The sequence below is a fragment of the Strix aluco genome, chromosome 23 (assembly GCF_031877795.1).
Source record: "Strix aluco isolate bStrAlu1 chromosome 23, bStrAlu1.hap1, whole genome shotgun sequence".
Classification (NCBI taxonomy): Eukaryota; Metazoa; Chordata; class Aves; order Strigiformes; family Strigidae; genus Strix; species Strix aluco.
Window position 1 is genome coordinate 1,251,133 of NC_133953.1, and position 19,327 is coordinate 1,270,459.

The following is a 19,327-nucleotide window of genomic DNA, read 5'->3' on the forward strand; positions in this document are numbered from 1 at the left end:
AGCACGTTATCATACTTCTGTGTGTGTGTGATGTGCCTCTTTTAGGAGATTTTTGTCCTGCGCTTTTCAGGGAGTTTAGTGTTACTTGGAGATGTAAGGGGACCTGTGTGCAGAGTGCTTAGTGCTGGCAGGGAGTTCACCTTCCACACTGAAAAAGCAACCCCAGACCATCACCCAACAGAATGCCCAGAGCGGAGCCCCCAGGGCTCTCGGCTGTGCGCCGCAAGCGTTCCGGCGAGGCGTTCCTGTGGTGGCTTGAGGCCCTTGGTCCCTGCCGGGGAGGAGGCTGGCACGTCCAGCTGGGCGCTATGCAGCAGCCTGCGGATGCCACCCGGTCCCCGGGCTCTGCTGATGCGCTGGCCCAGAGCGGTGCTGCCCTTCAGCAGAGCTGCTGTACGGTCCCGAGAGGCTTTGACGGTGAAGGAGCCACCAAACTCCACACTGTTTGCTTTTACCTGCAGGCCCAGGAGCTGGGAGAAGAGGAAAAAGACCAAAGCAAAGCCAGTGTAGAGGAAGAGCAAAGCAAAAGAACAAAAGCTGCGGAGAGGTATGGTACAAACAGAGCAATGAAGGAGGCGTGGGCAGCTCTAGCTCCCAATGACTTTCCTGTCTTGTCCGCCCCTGCTCTGCTCCGGTCGCTGTAACCTGTGCAGGTGTCCCCTGCAGAACCCCCCGAGATGCTGCAGCTTCCCACAGGGTCTTTCCCGCTAAACCTCTCGCTTCTCCTGCCACCTCCTTAGCACTGTCTCAGGAGATTTCAGCTTTGTTTCAGCTTCTGGCTGGGTAGGCAGCAAAACTCCCATCCTTCATTTCCTTGTGAGTGCCCCAGCTGTGGAGCTGGCTTCTGTTTCCCTTACAGCTCTCTGACTTTTCTCTGAGGCCGCGAAAGGCGCGCCCTCGCCGAGATGCCCTGAACCTGTTAACGCTGTGTATTGCGCCCTGTGGCATTTAACCACGGGAGATTTAGCTACTGGCCATTTCCTGACAACAGACCTTTCTGGTTCTGAGCCAGCCACAGTCTCGGTGAGCGCTGGTCCCACTGGGCTGCCAGCTCTTTGCCGGGCAGAGCCTGGAGCTGGAGGCTCCCGGGACCAGCCTGGTGCCCGCTGCTGGGAGCAGAGGCGTCCAGCCGCAGGGCGAACAGTTCTCTGCCACTTCCTTCCATAGAGGGCCCAGAGCACGTCGCTGGGTGCAAACCTTAAGCTGTTTGATACCCTGCTGTGTGGACACGTCGCTCTGGAGCGCCCCAGCTGTTACCCCCAGAGCAGTGCTGGCTTCCAGACCCTTAGTTTCTGTGAGGACTCGACTCTCTAGGGGAGCTATTTTCAGCCTGCGTGTGGCGATTTGTTTAAAGCAGTTGAAACGCTGTGCTGAGCAGTGAGCTCCCTGCTCTCCGGAGCCCCTCCCCTGCGAGAGCTGCCGTGTGTGGCATTTATAGATGAATTGTGTCAAAACTCTTAGCCTCCGCACAGAGTTACATGTACTCTGGGGCACTGGGAACCAAGAAGCTGTTGCCTGTGCCAGGAAAACTTGTGAACAGAAGAAGCTGCAGTCCATCTTAATGACTGTCTGCGTGCCCTTGGGATTTGCAGCCTTGTTCGTAGAGGAGCTGTTCCTGTGAAGGTCCCCGAAAACGTGTTCTGCCCACAGGAATTGTCTCCTTATCGCTTGGTACCTGCTTCCCAGCTGTGCATCCTCTCTTTCTCTCTGCCTGTAAAGCTAGCTCGTGCTTGCCTCGTCTCTCTTCTCTGCACTTCCAACACAAAGTAGGACTGTAGATGTGAACATGCCTGCCAGTATTTCTATCTGTAATTTGGACAGCGGTGTGAGTGTTGCTAACAGGGTTGCCGTATCTTGGGGAAGGTCTCTAAGGACCTGGAAGGAGAGTGGGATAGTCCAGGGAAGGGATTCAGCCCTTCGAGTCCAATGCCCCTTGAATCCTCGGCTGCTTGTTGGTCTGGCAGGGCTTGAGGGGGTGGGAGGGCTCTGGAGATTTGCTGTGCCCTCAGCAGCCCGGTGCCAGGCAGACGGGTGCCGCTGGCAGGTGTGGCTCGGTGCCCCCCTAGAGCAGCCGCATGGCCCGTCTTCTCCCTGTCTTGCCTACCTGCAGCAGCCCCTAGACTCCGATGCGTGCTAATCTGGTCTTCTTTACCTCTTTTGTGCTGCAAAGCGAGAGGGATCAAAGTGCTTGTGAAACGCCAGAAGAGAAGTGTTTCGCTTTAGACATCCCCAGTCGGGAGGAGGCCGTGTCCCAGGCGCCGGAGGAGGGATCGCTGGATAGCCTGATCGGTCTGGAGGAGCTTGCTGCCCTGCAGAAAGCGTAAGGGCTTCCTGTTAGTCCCCGGTGCTGTAAGCGTAACAGCTTTTGTCCTTTTGTTCCCCTTTGTGGCGTGTGGAGTTGGTGTGTGAAGTCAGCGCCCCAGGAGATGCGGTTTGGTGGGCACAGTGCAGCTCGAACATCTCCGTGTGCAAACGCAAGCAGCTGTTCCGCGGGCGAGTGCCAAGCCAACCGTCTGTACCGGGGAGGGTGAGAACAGCAGCTCTGCCCTTGGGGTCTGTGGCACAGGACTCCGTGGGATGCAGAAAGAGCTGTTTGCTTTGTACTTGGAAAAGCCTCCTGCTCGCCGGCGTGGCGGACGAGGCTGCCAGCACTCGCCCTCCCTCGGTAAACGGTTTCGCGCAGATCCTGAGCTCCCTCACTGCGCGGGGCTGCGACCGGGGGCGACGACGCAAACCCCACAAACCGCCCCACTTTTGCAGTCGCTGGGAGCATCGGCTGCTTTGAGATAATAAGGTCAGAGCGCAGGATGGTAGAGCTCAGGTTCCCTGCGAAAGCCGGTGGGCTGTTGCTGTGCTAAATTGATGGTCTTTGCAGTTACGTACCCGCGGTTCCACTGCGATAGAAGGTCTCAGTAGAGGTGATTGTGCTGACTTTGCTCTCCGTGTCAAATGACAGATCAGCAGATGCAATTGGAGAAAATAGGCAGCACGTCTCTCAGGACAAAGTGGTGGAGAAGCAATCTTTGATGTGGAGACCAGCACAGATCTCCCTTTTTAGGAGCTGTGTTGTGTAAATGTGTGTGTGTCGGCTGGGTCTCTTTTTAAGTAAGAACTGGGGCAAAAGGAAGGACGTGATAAAAGGGTGGAAGTGGCTGAATTGCTTTGCAGGGCCGGCTGATAAATGCCACCTTCTGCAGGCATCGCCGCAGTTGGCCCAGAGCATGTAGCGTTACGGGGCAATGCTAGCGAAGCAGGATTTTTCCAGAACCCAGCTATTCTTTCCTCTGTCTCACTCTTCTTGCTAATGGCTGCATAAGTGACCTTTTCTCTTTTGACTCGAGGCTAAATTACTGGGGCTGTTACTTCCCTGATTCCTGGCAGAACAGCAGTCCCTCCGCCTTACGCTAGCCGGCTCAGAGCACGATGAGACCTTGCTGCTCCAGCTTCGACTAGCGAAGAATAAAAATTTTTTTCCTAGACTAATCTTCATTTTCCCCTCCTTCCCCTTCAGCCTCTCTCAGACCTTATAATTTTGCTGCTCTCTGTCGGAAAAAACTTAATTAGAAACAGATTGGGTTTGAGTTTTTGGAGCGCTTAGGGCTTTCTGTTGCCTAGAGCTGGCAAACTCCCAGCACGCTTTAGATCGCAATTGCAGACAAATACCTGGTCCATCAGCAGCACGCTGCCGATCCCTGGGCTGAGAACAGGTACCGATTGCATCTGCTTTTGTGCCCGCCGGCTCTAGCCAGGGTTTCGTAGCTGCTAGATCCTTCACCGAGGGAGAGTGTGTTGCCCTCGCGGGCTGCTCTAGCAGGCCAAATCAAGGGGTGTTTGGGGCCCGAGTGCTGGGTTCAATAATCGATATAATTTATTGTTTGGGGGGATGTTGCTCTTCCTTTCATGTTACTCAGTTTCCTGTCGCCCTTTGGCCAAAGGAGCTCTCCCTTTTGGTAGGCGCACTGAGAATGAAATCAAACATGAGCGGTCCTTGAACCAGCCTAGTGAAGAATCCCTGGAGGAAATAGCCAAGGAGCTGGAGACAGAGCTTGAGCAGGAGAAAATGCATTTATTGCAAGCAAAGAAGGAGAAAATTCAGCAATTCCAGGAGGAGATGAGGCAGCAGGAGGAGGAGGAAGCCAAAAAGCTTCATCAGCAAAAAGAACAATCCCTCAGGTACTTTGCTTTTTCCCTCCATCTCCCTCCTGTTTCTCCTCCAAGCCTTTCCTAGCTGCGATCTCGTTGCCGGTGGCCGCAGGCTCGTGCTGTTACAGGCCACCACCTTGGGAGCGGTGCTGCTGTGCGGAGCTGTGGGCTTTTAGGGAGGAGGAGCACGGGGCTCCTCGCCTGGCACAGAGAGTGCTGCGGGTGTTGAAAGGAGCAGCGGTGTGCTGTCAGAGCTGCGAGGAGGGATGCTGTCTGCCTCGGGAAAGCGCTCTGCAGTGCCGACAAGAGCAGCTGCCCATCTCCCTGGGACGAGCTCGGATTCACTACGCAGGCGGCTTTCAGAGCTCCGAACCTGCCTCTGATGGTTAACCTGGGAAAAGCTTCCAGTTCAGCACTGGGAGCTTTACCGCCTGGCAGACGGTCAAATCCGGGGCTCAATGGTAGTAACAGGACTGGAAATTGGAGCGGGAGAGGAGATGAGGTTACCCCGGAGGAGGTAGCTGGAACTCGTCTGCTGCACGTTTTACAGAGGGACTTCCAGCCAAGACTTTGAGCACTAGGGCATGGATGTCTGTGTGAAACACAGCCAGTGCGTGAAGGTGGAATAGCAGTCCAGGGAGCAGAACAGCACCGGGACCTGTGTGCTCTCCCCGGGGGGATTTTTCTCTCCAGGCTTGTATTTGATTTCAGGTGGCCTTGATACTTATGTTCTGAGCACGCTGAGCCAGCCAGAAACGGTATCTTGACATGAAATGTTCTGGGAATGCTGTCTTGGGTGCGAAGGCAGACACAGAAATCACACCTGAGGGAAAAATGCCTATGTGGTAATAAAGCAGTAGTAAAAAGGGTGTCACATGGAAATATGGAGCTTACAGACGCACTAATGGGTCCAGGTACCTTGGCTGGGAGCCTGCTTTCATTTAACAGGAGTTGATTTCATTTACCTGGGAAAAAAAAAAAAGCCCAAGTGCCACCTATGATGATATAGTGCATTTTAAAAGTGTGTGCAGAGTGTGATGCTCAGGGGCTGCCTCTCCCGCCCCAGCAGCCGGGTTCGGAAATGAGGAGGAGAATTAATGGTCTGGAGCTCTGAGAGCGCGTCACTTGGGCAGGCACAGCTAGTGGAGCAGCCTATAGGCCTTGGAGGTGATTAAAGCCTCCTGAATTTACTTTTTTTTTTTTTTTTGCTGCTCATCTCTCAGGACTCTAAAAGAAGATTTGGCAAAGGCTGCTGAGGAGGAAGAGTTGCGTGTCCGAAAGGAAGAAACTGAGAGGCTCTCAAAGCTGCGAGCCAAAATCACCTTGGAGACCGAGGCTGAGAAGGAGAAGATCAGGTGAAAAGCTTTGCTGCCGACCCTGGGGACGTAAGCTGTGGCGGTCTGGGCGGGCAGCGCCTCGCGCACCACCAGCCGCCGCTCGCAGCGCAGGTCCTGGCCCTCCTGAGCTGCCGCGGCTGGTACCCTGCCGTGGCACCAGAGCGCCTGACTGCTTTGCTCTTCGTTTCCAAGGCCTCGGTTGAGCTCTTGTGAATCTGTGTGCGGTGGTTCTCCGTTTCGTGTGGCCTGCATGTCCTACCCCATAGCAGCGTTTTCTCTCGGCTCTGGTTCCTGAAGGCAGTCCAGTGGTAAAGTGCCGAGCTCTGACGTGCCTCTGGCTGTTCTTGTTGCAAACCCAGGGCAGAGCATGAGGTGACACTGCGGAAGCTACGAGGAGAGTGGGAATCCCAGCAGGCAGTGGAGAAGGAGAGCCTGGAGAGGCAGCAGCAGCTTCTTCTGGAGAAAATGAAGCTGGAAATGAAGGAAGCTCAGCAGAAAGAGATGACTGAGCTGGAACAAGAGAAGGAACGATTCCTGAGTGAGCTCAGGGAGAGATTGGACAGGGAGAAGAAGAAGGTGAGATCTTTATCACCAGGTCGGGTCAGACCCACGCTGGTCGCGCTGACCTGGCTCGCATTGCAGTGCCCCAGTGTCGGGATGAAGTAACGCCTGCGTGTGCTTTAATGATGACTCCCTGAAAACCCAGAGGAAAGGTGCTAGGCGTGCCGTTAGAGGCGTGGCTGAGGTGGGGAGGAGTACTCCCTCAGTTCTTCTTACAACTGTGATTAAATAGCAATTAAATAAATGGCCACACTGCCTCTGAGGAAAAGAGGAGGATCGCTGTGTGTCTCTGCCAAGCTAAACCAAGCCATTTTCTCACCTCAGAATAGCTCTTTGGCTGCTGCTTTGGTCCTCCAGAGAGCCTGGGGAGCTCCCGAGCGGAGGCAGCTCACAGTCCTTCCAGCACAGCGTGATTGAGATCCACTGAGATCTCCCGGGAGGGAAAGCACAGAGAGAGTAAAGGCGTAATCCGGTTTGAAAGGGGTTTACCGTTGTGCTTTTTTGGTGCTTATGGATAGACGTTGACTGCAATTGCATCTTGTACAGTGTGTCCCCACACGTAGAGGTTTTTCAGCAGACTGTTTTGCTCGTGTTCCTGTAGGCAGTAGAAGAGCTAGAGAAACAGTTTTCAACTGAACTCCAGCAGCTGAAATCTGCGGCAGAAGAGAAGCATCATAAGGTAAAAGGTGGTGTCCTTAGAATGTAAATCGTTGATTTCCCACACTGTCACCAAAGGTGGCCGGGGAGGGTGGCGTTCGTTTTTTTTTTCCACTTCCTAAATGTGGTTCTGGTCTGGCTCAGCACTTGGACGTGCTCCAAGTAGGGGGTGGTGAGACTGCACACGCTGGTCTTTGCCACGCTGCTCGCTCTCCGTGGGAGGGCACCGAATGGATCTTGTCAGAAGGGTGACAAGTCTCTGTGGGTGGCTTTCATGGCAGGTCATTTCCAGCCTGCAAACCCAGATAGCAGAGGCACGGCGGAGCGAGGAGGCTCAGCTGCGTGAAGACTTGCAGAGAGCCGAGCAGAAAGCGCAGCAAAAGGCGTATCAAGTCACGGAGTACGAACGCGAGGCAAGTGCTCCTCTTGGATTGCCGCGGGTCCTGCACCCTCTCTCCCTGGGGCTGTGGTGAGGCCCAGAGGCCGTGTCCCCTGCCCAGGGCTGACAGCGGTGCCGCGGGGGAAAGGGCACCCCTGTGGCATCTAGCCCCACCGGGGCACTTGCCTTGGGCTACCCCGGCCTGATCCTGCACACGTGGTACCACGACTGCCCGCCCTCCCGCTCATGTGAGGGGCTGCTCTCCTGGGGGCACGTGCTGTGGTGCTGTAGGTCACAGAAACATCTTGTCACGTCATCCCTGCAGCTCAGCGAGCTGATGAGAGAGAAACGCCAGGATGTGGAAAAAGACCATGAGAGGAGAATGGAGAGGATGAAGGAGGAGCACCAGGAGGTCCTGGCGCAGATTCGGGATCAGTATGAGGAGGAGGTACTGCTGGGGGGAGCACTGGAGCCGGGAGCTGACTGCGGCAGCTCGCTCTGTCGGGCCGCACCCGGGCTGGCACTGCTGCCTGCCAGAGCTGCCTATCTCAGCTGCTCCCAGAACTGGGAGTCTCCTTCCTTCTCGGGGAACTGGGCACTGTTGCCATGCTGTGAAGTGAGTTTAGCCTGGGGTTGTAGGGATAAGCTGTCAAAATACTCCCCGTGCAGGCAACTTCCACATGCGTTTGTCAACTTTGGTACGAGAGAAGATTGTTCACATTTTTGCAGGTGCCCCTTCTGGAAAGCCTTCTGCCTCCCATTTTTGGCAGCAGTGTGTGACAAAACCTTAGTTTCATGGGTTGTTTTTTCTTTCCCAAGCCTCTCCCTTAACAGCGTTGTCCCTGCAAGCCAGAGGTTTTAATCTGCTGAATTTGTGTGCTCAGGAGCTGCTGCGGGATGGGCTGGCTTTGCAGAGTGTGTCCTGTGTGCTCACGCTGGCTTGCTGGAGAACGCTGTGCTCCACTCAGACGCTTTTCTTGTTTGTATTTTGCAACAAGCAGGAGAGAAAGCAAAGAGCAGAGCTGTTGGAAGGCCTGCGAAGCGAGGTGGCGCGCCTCCGGCAGCTTCACGAAGCAGAGGTGAAGGCTCTGCAGGTAGAGCTGGATGAGCGGCTCACTGCGTTGCAGCGCAGGCACAGGGAGAAGGTGAGGAGAACGCTGTGCCTGGCAGGTCCTCCTGACTTGGCTGCCTGGGGACAGCCTGGGGACCATGACACCCCAAGGCGCCTGCCCCCCTCTATGGCTGGGGTGACAAGCAGCAGGTCATGCTCGCCCCGTTTTTGTTGTTCCTCCTGGTGGCAGAGCTCTACCTGATGACTTGTGCCGTTCGCTCTCTAACTCAGCCTCTCTGCACAGGAAAGAAAACTCCAGGATTCAGAAAACGAGCTTGAAATGCGCACGAAGAACGTCAAAGCCAGATCGGTGCAGCTCCTTAGCCAGGTGAGTCAGCCCTGTTGGGCTCGCAGAGGTGTCTTAGCCGATGCTGCTCCTCTGGCTGCTTCCTCCTGGGCTCAGGCAGGGCTTTGGGAGGGGAAACTTCCATCACAGGTGAGAGCAGGGCTCAGCGTTCCTGGCGGTACAGCCTCCTGGATGGTGTTTGCCAGGAAACTCAGTGCTTGGGGTTTGCTCAGGGCTTTGGGAGATGGTAAGTGGCTGTAAGAGTGACGGAGGGATCATAAAAACCTTTCAAGGTGGCAGGTTCTGCTCAGCATCACTTTGGATTTCAGTCAGTCCCTTCCTGATTTCCCTCCTCTTCTCCCTGCTGCCGTGGAAGGGGAGCGCGTGCTGCTGGATCTTGGGCAACACAGTGAGAGAGGGAAGCGCTCCAAATGCTCCTGTGGAGCTGGCAAAAATCACTGGCTGATGCTCTCGCCTGCCAGATCTCTTAAGTCCTGGCCTGTGCCAAGGGCTGTAGATAACCTTGCTTCTGGCAGCCCGCCCTTTCCAAGCAGCACCGAAGTGAGTAAGTAAAAAGGTGGAGAAATGCTGGAGGCAACCAGAGGCTTGACAAAAGCAGGATCCTGGAGAAATGGCCGTGTGCCGTGAATGCTCTCGCAGCTGAGCAGGAAGGGGTGTTCTTCCCCCAGGAATGCAAATATTCCCAGCTCCTCACTTGAAGCCCAATAAAGGGATGAGAACTTGAGTGTGTTGGGGGCAATAAAGCAAAACTGAGAACAATCCTTAGGTGTTTTGGAACAGTTTTGAGACTTAGGCCTGACCTGTGCCCTTCAAGCGCTGCTCAGCATCAGCTGTCTCCTCGCTCTGCCACTCACCTGCTTTCTCGTCTGGTTACAGGAGGAGTCTCTGAGAAAGAAAAGGCAGCAGCTGCTGGATGAGGACAGACAGACTGAGCTGGAAAGAGATGTACGTATGCCTTAGCTCTGGAGAGGTGCTGCGCTGCTGCTGGGGGTGAGGGCAGTGCACTAGAACCAGGGCTTTAAAAAAGCAAACTGTTGCTTCTGGAGTGCCATCCTGCTGAGAGTTTGCTGAGCTCTGAGCTGTCTCTCAAAAGAAGAGACAGTCCTGTTCCTCCAGGATCAGAGTGTGTACTTACAGCTCTGGGACCTCCTGTGAACTGTGCAGGTAGCCAGTTCTCTCACATCATGTGCCTTTTATTTTGGTGTTGGGGAGATTACTGGGAGGGATTTTTTGGTTTTCTTCTAAGAAGCTGCTTTGGTTCTCAGCTCCGGCTAGAGGAGAGCAGGAAGGAACACACCAGCCTCCTTGAGTCCACCCGGCAGCTGCGTAGGTCTCTGGAGGAGCTGCAGGACCAGAAGGCTGAGCTGGAGGCCCAGGTGGAGTTGTTGCAGACCCGAAGCCAGAGGCTGCAGAAACGCATCAGGTGTGTGCATGAGAAACTTCCTCTAATACAGAAAGATCTGCCCGACGCCCCGAGCAGAAACCTCTCTAACCCAGCCTGGACCGCTCCCGTAGCTCCAAGCTGCTTGTATACTGGGCCACGTTCCTCCAGAATCCTGGTGGTGGTTTTACTGCCTGTCGGGGGCACGGAGGCCCCAGGGTCCGTTTCCAGACCTGTTAATAACTCGCTGTGTAAATTTGTCCCTTGGCCTCTGCTTGTCAGGTTCAGTTGTTTGTCTTCCCAACGTCTGTCCTGTGAGGTTATTAAGATGCCTCGAGAGGGGCACTGAAATGCAAAGAAAAGGTTTTGCTCAGATAGCTGAGCTGCCGGGTAAGGGGGTGAGGCCGCTTCCCTCCCCAGCCAGGGGTCCTGGCTGACGCCCGCCGCAGACGCGGTGCCGATGTCTTGCACGTCTTGGCCCTTTCCCTCCCAGAGACCGGAGGCCGCTTCGGACACCGCTGCGGGCAGACGGGCGGGAAGCTGGGCCCGCGGTCTAATCGAGTGCTGCCGCTGTCGCCTCTTCTCATGACAGTGAGCTGGAGGCAGCTGTCAGGAGCAAACAGGAGACTCTGAAAGAACTGGAGGCAGAAGAAAGCATAGAATCTCCAAGAAGGAAAGCTGAGCTCCATGTGGAAGACCTGAGAGAAACTCTTCAAGCTGTGAGTAAAGGTGTTTGCCTCGTGAGAGCTGAGGCTGTAACTCCCCCGAAAATCCCGGCTTTGGTTCCTTATGTGAAAACTCATTGCAGATGCAGTGCTGCATTTTCCTTTGCCGGGGGACATCGATATGTTTAGTAGCGGTTGTGGATTTCTGTCTATTGTTGCTGGGGGGAAAGGACTGTGGGATACTTGAGTGCCCTTGGAGTCCAAAGCAGGGCTCAGTCAGGGATAGAAATGTCTGTTACTCTTTGAAAGTCACATAAAGAACATCCCTGGCACTGGTTTTGGATCGGGGCAATACCATGGTGGTGTCATTCTGAATTTTTGCTCCTAGTTGGATTCATATGGGGTCTTGGGGTTCTGTTTCCCATACATATTTCTTAGTTTTTGAAATGTTTCAACTCCTCAGCCCTCCTCCAGAGAACCTGCTTCCCCACCCTCCCAAAGCCATGAGAACAGCGACGTGCAGTTTGATCAGTGAGTATCTGTACACCAGCTGCTTCTGCAGAATGGTTTTGCTTCAGTTTTAGGAGCTGGTGTTTTTGCTGGGGTTTACGCACGTGGCGTGGCGATGCGTTTTGGGGGAGGGTGCTGCATGAGGCTTGCAGGGTGACACAGAAAGCCAGGAGGTTTCCCACCTCTCTGTAGTGTCAGGAGCTTCATCTCTGCGGAAGGGATCTCCATCAGGAACGCCAAGGAATTCCTGGTGCGCCAGACCCGCTCCATGAAGAAGAGGCACACGGCACTGCGAGCTGCCAAGCAGCAGTGGCGCCAGGACCTGCAGAAAGCCCAGGAGGCGGCGCAGGATCCCGACAGCTCCCAGCTCCTGGACAGCGTGCGCAAGAACCTGGAAGAGGTGAGGCCCCGAGCGCTGCCTGCGTTCAGGCCTGGGGGGTCGCGGCCGTGCGGCTGCGCAGGGATCGGCTCCTGGCTGTGCGGCGGCAGCGACAGGCAGCCGCGGGGCTTCGGGCCTCCTGGAAGGCCGCACGTGTGGCCCGCAGCCCGTGCAGTGTCGCGCGCCAGGGTGGTTCCAGGTCTGCTCCGCTGCAGTGCAGTCAGCCTTGCTGGATTGCAGGAACTCGATGGGTAGTTGGGGCTCTTGGGACCTTAAAAAGGGAGAAGGGATTTGGCCGGGGAGAAAGGGATTCGTGCATCCCGCAAATCCCATAACGTTTTCTTCTCAAGGGAAAGGAAGTGGCAGGCATCCATCCCATCGGGAGGTGTGAGGTTATTTTTTCCCTCTCACTTGGAAAGGGGTTCTCGAGTCCTCGTCAGCCCTGCTGACAGCCAACCGGAGCCAGGGCAGGGTGTCATTCCCTTCCCTGGTTGCAGCGAGAATTTGTGTTGGCAGAACCAAAGCTGTTGACCCTGTTGGACGCAGGGTCTGGACGTGAAACCTCCTTTTCCTTGGGATGAACTTGCTTTGCGGCTCATGCTCTGCCCCCTCCACACTCCCCTTTCTGTGCTCTTGAAGACCTGGGAGCAATTTCCCTCCAGCAGCGTGATTTCCTGTGCTGAGCAGAAGTGGGATAATGAAAGTCACCCTAACCACCACCATCGAATATTTCCTGTCATTCTTGTTTAATTTTCTTCCTTGGCTTGGCTGTTTTTGCAGGAAGCAAAGCAGCTGGACAAGATGAAGTCGGCTATGTGGAAAGGGCAGGCGCTGCTGAAGAAGAAAGAGGAGAAGCTAAGCCAGCTGGAGTCCTCACTGCTGGAGGAGGTAACGGCCAGCACCACCAGCACTGCGCTCCCCCTGCCCACCGCTCGTGGCCCTGCCCTGGGCTGGAGCCTCTACAGGCCCTTTGGTGCTCGCAAGGGCTGTTTAACTGGTGGCCAAAGGCGTGTTTGCCAGTGCAGTGGATTTTAGAAACACATTTTCTGAGAGCAGAACAGTGTTGGTCTGAGAACGGGGGGGGGAAGGCTAGTCACAGAGGTGGAGGGAGAGGAGGACAAACCTCACGGGACTGGGGCCCCTGGGGTTCACTAGGGCTGCAGCCAGCACCACAAACCAGGGCTGGGCCTCGGGATGGAGCCTCCCTCCACGGCGGCAGCTTGCCAGGCACGGACGGGCTTGGGTGGAGAAATCCTGCGGAGTGCACGGGCTTGGCAGAACCTTGTTAGCGCAAAGACGGAGCGCTGTGAGCGCTGATAGGCTGAAGTACTCTACAATATAAACTAAAACCTCGCAGCAGAGTGGTTAGGTGTCTCATTAATGCTCTGTATCTGCTCAAGATGGCAAATACTCTGCCTCCCCTCTGCTCGTGACACCAGGGCTCGCTGTTAAGTGTGTGGCTGCAGAAAGCAGCTGGGAAAAGCCCCATGGTTTGAGCCTAGAGCAAACAAGGGCAGGTCGCCTCGTGTGAGCGAGGATGAGCCTGGTTTCCTGACCCAGGCCAGCCTTGGAACCTGTTCAGCTCTGCCTGGGACCACGCGGCCTTAGGCAGACGCAAGAGCACGAGACCTTTGACAGCCAAGCCCTTGTCCTTGGTGCAAAGAGAGAACCCAGCCCATGCAAGAGTTCTGAGGCTTATGTAAAGCACAAAACACTTTGACTCCCGCCTAGAGGGGCCTGTGCGTGTGGCTGTTAGATTTGGCCTCTAGTGCACGCACGTGCTTCCTCCAGAGACCAAGCAGTCTCTTGACTTTCAGGTTTTGCTGTCGGGGCCTGAGGGTGAGTGTTCCTTGGCTCGGCCTGCGCCTGTCTGGGCAGTCCGGCCTGCGCAGAGCAGTGTCGGCAGTATTCCGCTGGCTTCTGTGTTTCGGGGACAGAGCAGCAGGTTTCATTTGCGTTGTCTTCCCTCTTTTGACCAGCTTTCGGATGAAGATACGCTGAAGAGTGCTGCGTGCAAGAAGATGGTGACTTTTGACCTCAGCAACTCTGAGGACACCAACAGCACGTCCAGTGTAAATCTGCACCAGCCCAGCTGTAAGTACCGGCCGGGCTTGGTGCGCTGTGCCAGGGGCTAACGCCTCAGCCCTGCTTCTGGCTTCCCCTCTCACCCCTCATGTTCTCACCTGGGCTCATGGGTGTCCAAGGCAGCTCTGCTATCCAGGACTGGCACTGCTCCCTGCATAACATTTGATTTGAAACACTTATTGCCTGCCTGCGGTGGCAGCTGAGAGGGCTGGAATCTGTGGGTGAACTTGCCTTTTAAATCTCTGCCGTTGTTTTTAGAGTGGAATGTAAAGTCTGGCTGCAGCTCTTCCCTCTCTGCTGTTGCAGAGGTGTATTGCTCCTCTGCAGGTGCCTGGGCTTCCTCTTCCTCACATCTCTGGCAGGAGAGGCTGCTGCCCTTCCCTCTCTCTGCTGCCTGTGCTTTTTTCTTTGCCTTCAGCTGCCTGTAACCCGAGCTGTGCAGGTGGGAAGAAGGGCTTCCCACAGGCAGCAGGGAGGCAGGAGGCTTGCGTTGTTTGCAGAAAGGCTGGCAAGGCTCGAGCTTACAGAAAACCGAGAAAGCCTCCCTGTGGCACCAGACGGACAAGCTGTCCGGTCTGGGGTGGTCTCTCTGACCCTGATCAGTAAAAATTCTGTTGGCACACGTGAAACTTCAGGGTTTTCTCTTGCCGTAAGATGGGAGCCGGCGTATCAGCACAGTCCTGTCGGTCCTAGGCCAGCCGGGCCTGTGGCCTAGAGAGCTTTGCTGCTTAGGAGCACGTGAAGGGCAGCCAGGCGTCCTGCCTCCCGCTCGCTTGGGGTGCAGCGGGACCGTTGGGGTGAAGCCTGATTTCCTGCGCCAGGCTGTCGTCCGAGAGGCAGGGTGGGGTGCAGGGGTCTCAGTGGGAGGGGGACAGCTCTTGGAGGGGTTTTCCATTCTCAGGGGAATCTGAGACGCTAATGGCTGTACGGCGCAGGGCAGAGCAGAACCCAGAGGGCTGGAGCAGGGAGGCAAAAGACACACACTGACACATACCCAGATGTGTTCTGCTGGGCCCCTTCTTGCAGCACTGGAGGATCTTGTCCCTGGCTTTGTGCCCCAGCAGCCTCCGAGGCACAAATCCTCGGTGTCAGTCTGTATCTCTTCTGGCTGCCAGGACGGGTTTTTGCCTCTGCATCCCGCTTAGCACAGATCAGTCAGACTCGGCTTGGAGTGTAACCCAGAGAGGAAAGTGGGTCTCCTGCCAGGCAGGCAGTGTCTCCCCGGCCCTCCCACTGATCCTTTCTTCTCCTCTCTCCTGCCAGTTGATTTGAGAAGCGATTTACAGCCTGCCCCTCCTCCGGACAAGATCCAGTACTTGACAAAATCGGTGCAGCACATCTCTAATGAACTCAACGGGGTCCTCGACATCTTGGGCTCACTGAACAATTGCCAGTCTCCGCTCTTCACCTCGACGCCCTGTGACAGCATCCCTCTGTCTACATACGCCTCCTTGGCAGGACTGGAGGCCGGGGGGTCCCTGGGGGCCCCCGCTGGGCTGTCTCTGGTGGACCAGTGGGCCTGGAGCACTGGGCTGAGCTCTGGTCGCTCTTTTGCAGCAGGACAGTCAGCGGACAGCATCCTGGCAGAGAAATATCGCAGGTATTTCCCAGGTAAGTCCTGTCCTTAATCCATCTCCTTGCTTGCCTGTGGCTTCGGATTTCACAGCCCTGCACGTTCTAACCGTCTTGCCCTTCCAGTGCTGGTACGGCCAGATCCACTGGTGCGGCTGATAGGAAGGGTGCTAATGAGATGAGGAATGAGAACCTCATTCCAGGATGCGCAGCATCTGGCTGATCTTGTCATCCTGCTTCGGGAGCTGTTCAGCCTTTAATACACACCCCAGAAAGCAGTTGTTACCAAAGAAGGGAGCAAAAGAGCTTCACTGGAAGCCTCCCGTGAGCTGCAGCTAGGGTTCACCATCTCCACGTCCTTAACGCCCCTGTGCCCTTGGCAGGTGGCTGAGCTGTCGGGACAGTGTGTCCATAGTGCAGGAAAGCAAATGCACCCAGACGTAAAGACTGTTGATTTGGGGGTGCCTGAGTTTAACGTCTGTTTTCCAGGGGGGTTCCCGTTGCTCAGTGGAAGTTCCAAGCCTCCGGACAACAAGCTGGGATATGTTCCTGCAGAGTAAGGGTCTTGTTCCTTGAGCTGTCGTGTCATTGTGCTACTTTTATTTCTCTGCGATGATTTGTGGGTCGCGTGTTGTAGAACAAGTAGATAACAAAATCGTAAGCTACGTACTAAGCAGACAAGGTGGATACAGTTAGTTTTTCCGTGCCACGTGCTCAGCAGTGCCTTGCAGCCATCGTCAGGGCTGTGCTGATAACCCTCGCTCCAGGACCAGGCTCTGGGGTGCTGGGGAAGGAGGGCGGCAGCCTGGGAGCGGGCGGCTGCTGCAGCTTTTCTCTGTGCTGGGGCTGGGCAGAGGACCCTGAGCTAAGAGGAGGTCGCGTTTCCTGAACTGTGTCTCTTGCTGCAGCAGCCCATCGCTTCCCCATCTCTGGGGTCGTTGCTGCCCAGACCAGACCTCTCTTTTTCCCACTTGCGCTGACTCTTTGTCTCTCGTGTGCGGCAGGGAGCAAATACGGCTGTTCCAGCGCTCCCGGTTCCAGAGCCGAGAGTCGGACAAGATGAGTATTCAAGGCATGATTGAGACCAACAAGAAATGGCTGGAAGACTTCAAGAGGGATTCAAAAGTGTATCCTTTGCCTGGCTCTGGTCTTTAATTGCACTCCAGCCTCCTGCAGCAGGAAGGCGGAGACAGCAGGAGGCGAGCGAATTGGGAGCACTAAAGCACTGAGCAGCAATTTTGAAGCCTTAGCCTCTATTTTAGTGTCTGGTTCTGCAAAGGAATACGGTGTTTAGCAGTTAGAGCATGAGTGACCTGTTTGCTCTTCTCTGAGCTGTACTTGACTGAAAAAGTCTCTTCCCTTTCCCCGGTTGCGCTGTGATGCTCTTTAGTGCTGCTACTCAGCTGTCGGAGCTGGTAGTGTGAGAATTGCCAAAAATGAGGCAAAAAGTGCAGAATGGAGGAGGCGGAGGGAAGCCAGGGAGCTCAGCCTGGCTTTGGGTGCCACTGCTAGAGCCCGGCTGCAGCAGGGTCCCAGCTGCAGGCAGTCCCTCCAAGCAGCCTGGGGCGGGCGAGCGGCGGCTCCACAGCGAGGGTGCCTGGGGACATGAGGACCTGGCACGTGGGGCGACCGCGTGGCCGGGCAGGGGGGGCTGGGGCTCCTGGCGGAGCTCTCCCTCTGGCTCAGTTGTGAGGCCTCTCGTAGCACGTGGCTGGAGCGAAGGAGCGAGACCTCGCCGCGCTGTTAGTGGGGATGTTGCCTGGCTCGTGGCGTAACAGCATTACACTGGGGCTGTCAGCTTCTCCTCTGCAGCCTGTGCTGGTATTAGCAGCAAATCCCTCGGGGCTCCGATGGCGCCTGCTGTCCTGAGCACGGTGCTCCTGTGAGTTCCCTAATCCCCCTTTAATTCTGTTGGACTTGGGTGCAGCGGGCTAAACCCAGCCCGTGTGCGCGAGGCCGGCTCCTGCCGCTCAGTGCCTGTCCTGCCCACTGCCCGCACTCAGGCAGGCTCCTCCCTCGTGTAAGCCCGGCTTTTCCTTCACCCAGCTGCCAGCCCTCTCCTCCCAGGTGCGCAGAAGCCCCCTGCCAGTAGCCCCAGTCTGCTGCAGCTCGGACTGGATGAAAACAGGCAAATTAAAGTGTACCGTTACTGAAAGGTGCGACGAGGCTCTGAAGAGGGGGTGGCGGTGGCCCGTGTGGTCTCCCCGAGGATACGCCGGATTTCAGCAATGCCCAGCCATCGCCACCCTGTCTTTGTGCTCTGCCCTTGAAATAGTCTCTTCTCAGGATAGTGGAGGAAGGAGGAAGTGAACTTCCCAGGTGGATTCTTCTAATCCTCAAATGTGTCCAAATATACTTTATAGACTCTTTAATCCAGTGGTGAAATATCAGGGCTTCAATAAATCAACAGTGTTCTCATTAGTATTCTAGCGATCGTCAGGCAGAGCTGTGAATCACGGAGGACTTTGAGTAACTGGTCAAGGGGGAGGATGTGAATCCAGCTGAGACTCTGCTCGAGGAAACGTGTCAGGAGATGAGCCCACACTGCTGCCCGCAAGTGCTTAATTGCAGGTGGGCCGAGTCGTCTGGCCGCTGGCGCGTGGGAGCAGGGAGAACTGGCAGCGAAATGGCTGTCGCGTCTGGGGACAGAACCGGGGAGCGGCAGACTCTGCCTCTCGGGAGACGTTCCTCTTGGGGTGGAAGCAGTAGGAACAAAACCAGCAGCCGGGCTCTCCTCCCACACAGCGGGGCCGTGGCGGCACAGGGAGCCCTGGGTGCCCAGCCTGGCACCTGGCCTCACTGCTCCTGGCCTCGCCGCTCTCCTGAGATGGGCCCCGCACGGCTGGGAGCCCGGCCGAGCTGGGGGGCTGCTGCGGGGGCTGCGGCGGGGGGCTCTGCGCCCAGAGCCCCTCAGCACCCCGTGGGGCTGGGCGGGGGCAGGCGGTGCCGCTCTGACCGACGCGGAGACGTCGGGCTGGGCTTCCGAACTGCTGGTGAGAAACGCGCTGTGGGGTTGTCTTTGTTGCTATTTGAATATTTCATGCTTTAAAAAATACTGAACCACTTGCCATTTTGTCTGATGAAGAAGTCTGCATTCCGAGGGATCCCATCTGTGGGAAATCATCTTCCAAGCCTCTCCGTAGAGGCGGTGGCGGGGAGGCTGGCGGAGCTGCTGCTCTGCACCCTTCCGCGCGTGGCTGACGATGCGCCGCGAGCAGAGTGCAGCCCCCTCCCGCTCCCCGGGCGTTGTGCGCCGCCCAGCACCGCAACAGCTCACGTCGTGAGCGTGGCAGGGGAATGTTTACATCCCAATAGAAATCTATTTTTGATGAACATCATTTTGAAACTCTTTAGAATGTTTGTATATATTTTTTTGGCCGATTTTCTTGGGATTTTTTTAATTGCTTGGCCAGCCTTTGTCCTAGGACAGCTCGATCCTCTGGTCGGGTCAGAGGGGGTGGATCAGAACGCGGGTTTCCCGTCCCCTGTCGGATTGCACCAGTCCCTGTCTGCAGGGATTTTGCTTTTGGTTTCCTGGCTATGGGTGGGGGACGTGGCAGTCCTTCCAGGCCGGGATGCTGGAGGGGCCCCTGTGCTGGCTCTCTGCAGCACGGGGGGGTGCTGGCCCGTGGGTGCCCTGCCCAGAGCCACCGAGTCCGCTCTGTGTATTGGGAGAATCGCGTATTAGTGCGGAGAAACGCCCATTTTCTTAGCAATAACTTGTTCTGAAACATGTTCCTTTTTCCTCTTAAAACCTGCGGTAGCAGCTGTATCTGGTTTTGTACACAAATTAAATCCACGTGAGCCTGTTTTGTACGATGGTGATGTTTGTAGCTCTATTTTGTTTTTCTTTTCTTGCTGTAGCCCCAGATATCCAGCTTGTACTTACCTTTCCCATCTTCCCCTCGCTTGTCTCCGGGCTGTTTCACATTTTGTCTTGTCAAGGTTGTTTCTGGCAATTTCTGAGACCACTTCAGCTCGCTGTGGCTTTATTACCATTATTCTATTAAGTATCTGGCCAGGGTAGCAAATGCAGGGGCAGATAAAGCTAGAAAACAAAACTCCAGAAGCAATTCTTCATGGGGCTTTCAGCCAGCGGGACAGCTTTTCACGGGCTCGTGTCCTGCCCTCCCCATAAAACTGTCATCCAGCCTCGTTACAGGGGTTGTCTCGGGCCCTGTCAAGGCTGGGGATGGGCTCTGCAGGGAACGGCCAGAGGCCAGCTGAGCAGGGTGCCCGG

General features: G+C 55.9%; 1 protein-coding gene across 3 annotated transcripts in view; it reads left to right on the top strand.

Moving 5' to 3' along the window:
• Positions 1–18,155, top strand: part of CEP164 (centrosomal protein 164) — a 37,677-nt gene extending 19,522 nt beyond the window's left edge. For 2 of the 3 annotated variants that reach the window (XM_074848842.1, XM_074848844.1), the window contains 21 exons: positions 462–547; positions 2,171–2,320; positions 3,955–4,173; positions 5,367–5,498; positions 5,840–6,056; positions 6,643–6,720; positions 6,980–7,111; positions 7,403–7,525; positions 8,079–8,222; positions 8,433–8,516; positions 9,372–9,440; positions 9,761–9,918; positions 10,469–10,595; positions 11,005–11,072; positions 11,244–11,451; positions 12,211–12,318; positions 13,410–13,524; positions 14,779–15,126; positions 15,577–15,643; positions 16,092–16,214; positions 17,141–18,155. In XM_074848842.1, coding sequence (XP_074704943.1) covers positions 462–547; positions 2,171–2,320; positions 3,955–4,173; positions 5,367–5,498; positions 5,840–6,056; positions 6,643–6,720; positions 6,980–7,111; positions 7,403–7,525; positions 8,079–8,222; positions 8,433–8,516; positions 9,372–9,440; positions 9,761–9,918; positions 10,469–10,595; positions 11,005–11,072; positions 11,244–11,451; positions 12,211–12,318; positions 13,410–13,524; positions 14,779–15,126; positions 15,577–15,643; positions 16,092–16,214; positions 17,141–17,240 — 2,856 coding nt within the window. In that variant the 3' untranslated portion in view covers positions 17,241–18,155. The remainder of the gene's footprint in view (positions 1–461; positions 548–2,170; positions 2,321–3,954; positions 4,174–5,366; positions 5,499–5,839; positions 6,057–6,642; positions 6,721–6,979; positions 7,112–7,402; positions 7,526–8,078; positions 8,223–8,432; positions 8,517–9,371; positions 9,441–9,760; positions 9,919–10,468; positions 10,596–11,004; positions 11,073–11,243; positions 11,452–12,210; positions 12,319–13,409; positions 13,525–14,778; positions 15,127–15,576; positions 15,644–16,091; positions 16,215–17,140) is intronic. The other variant, XM_074848843.1, reaches the window with a different exon arrangement.
• The last annotated feature ends 1,172 nt before the right edge of the window (positions 18,156–19,327 follow it).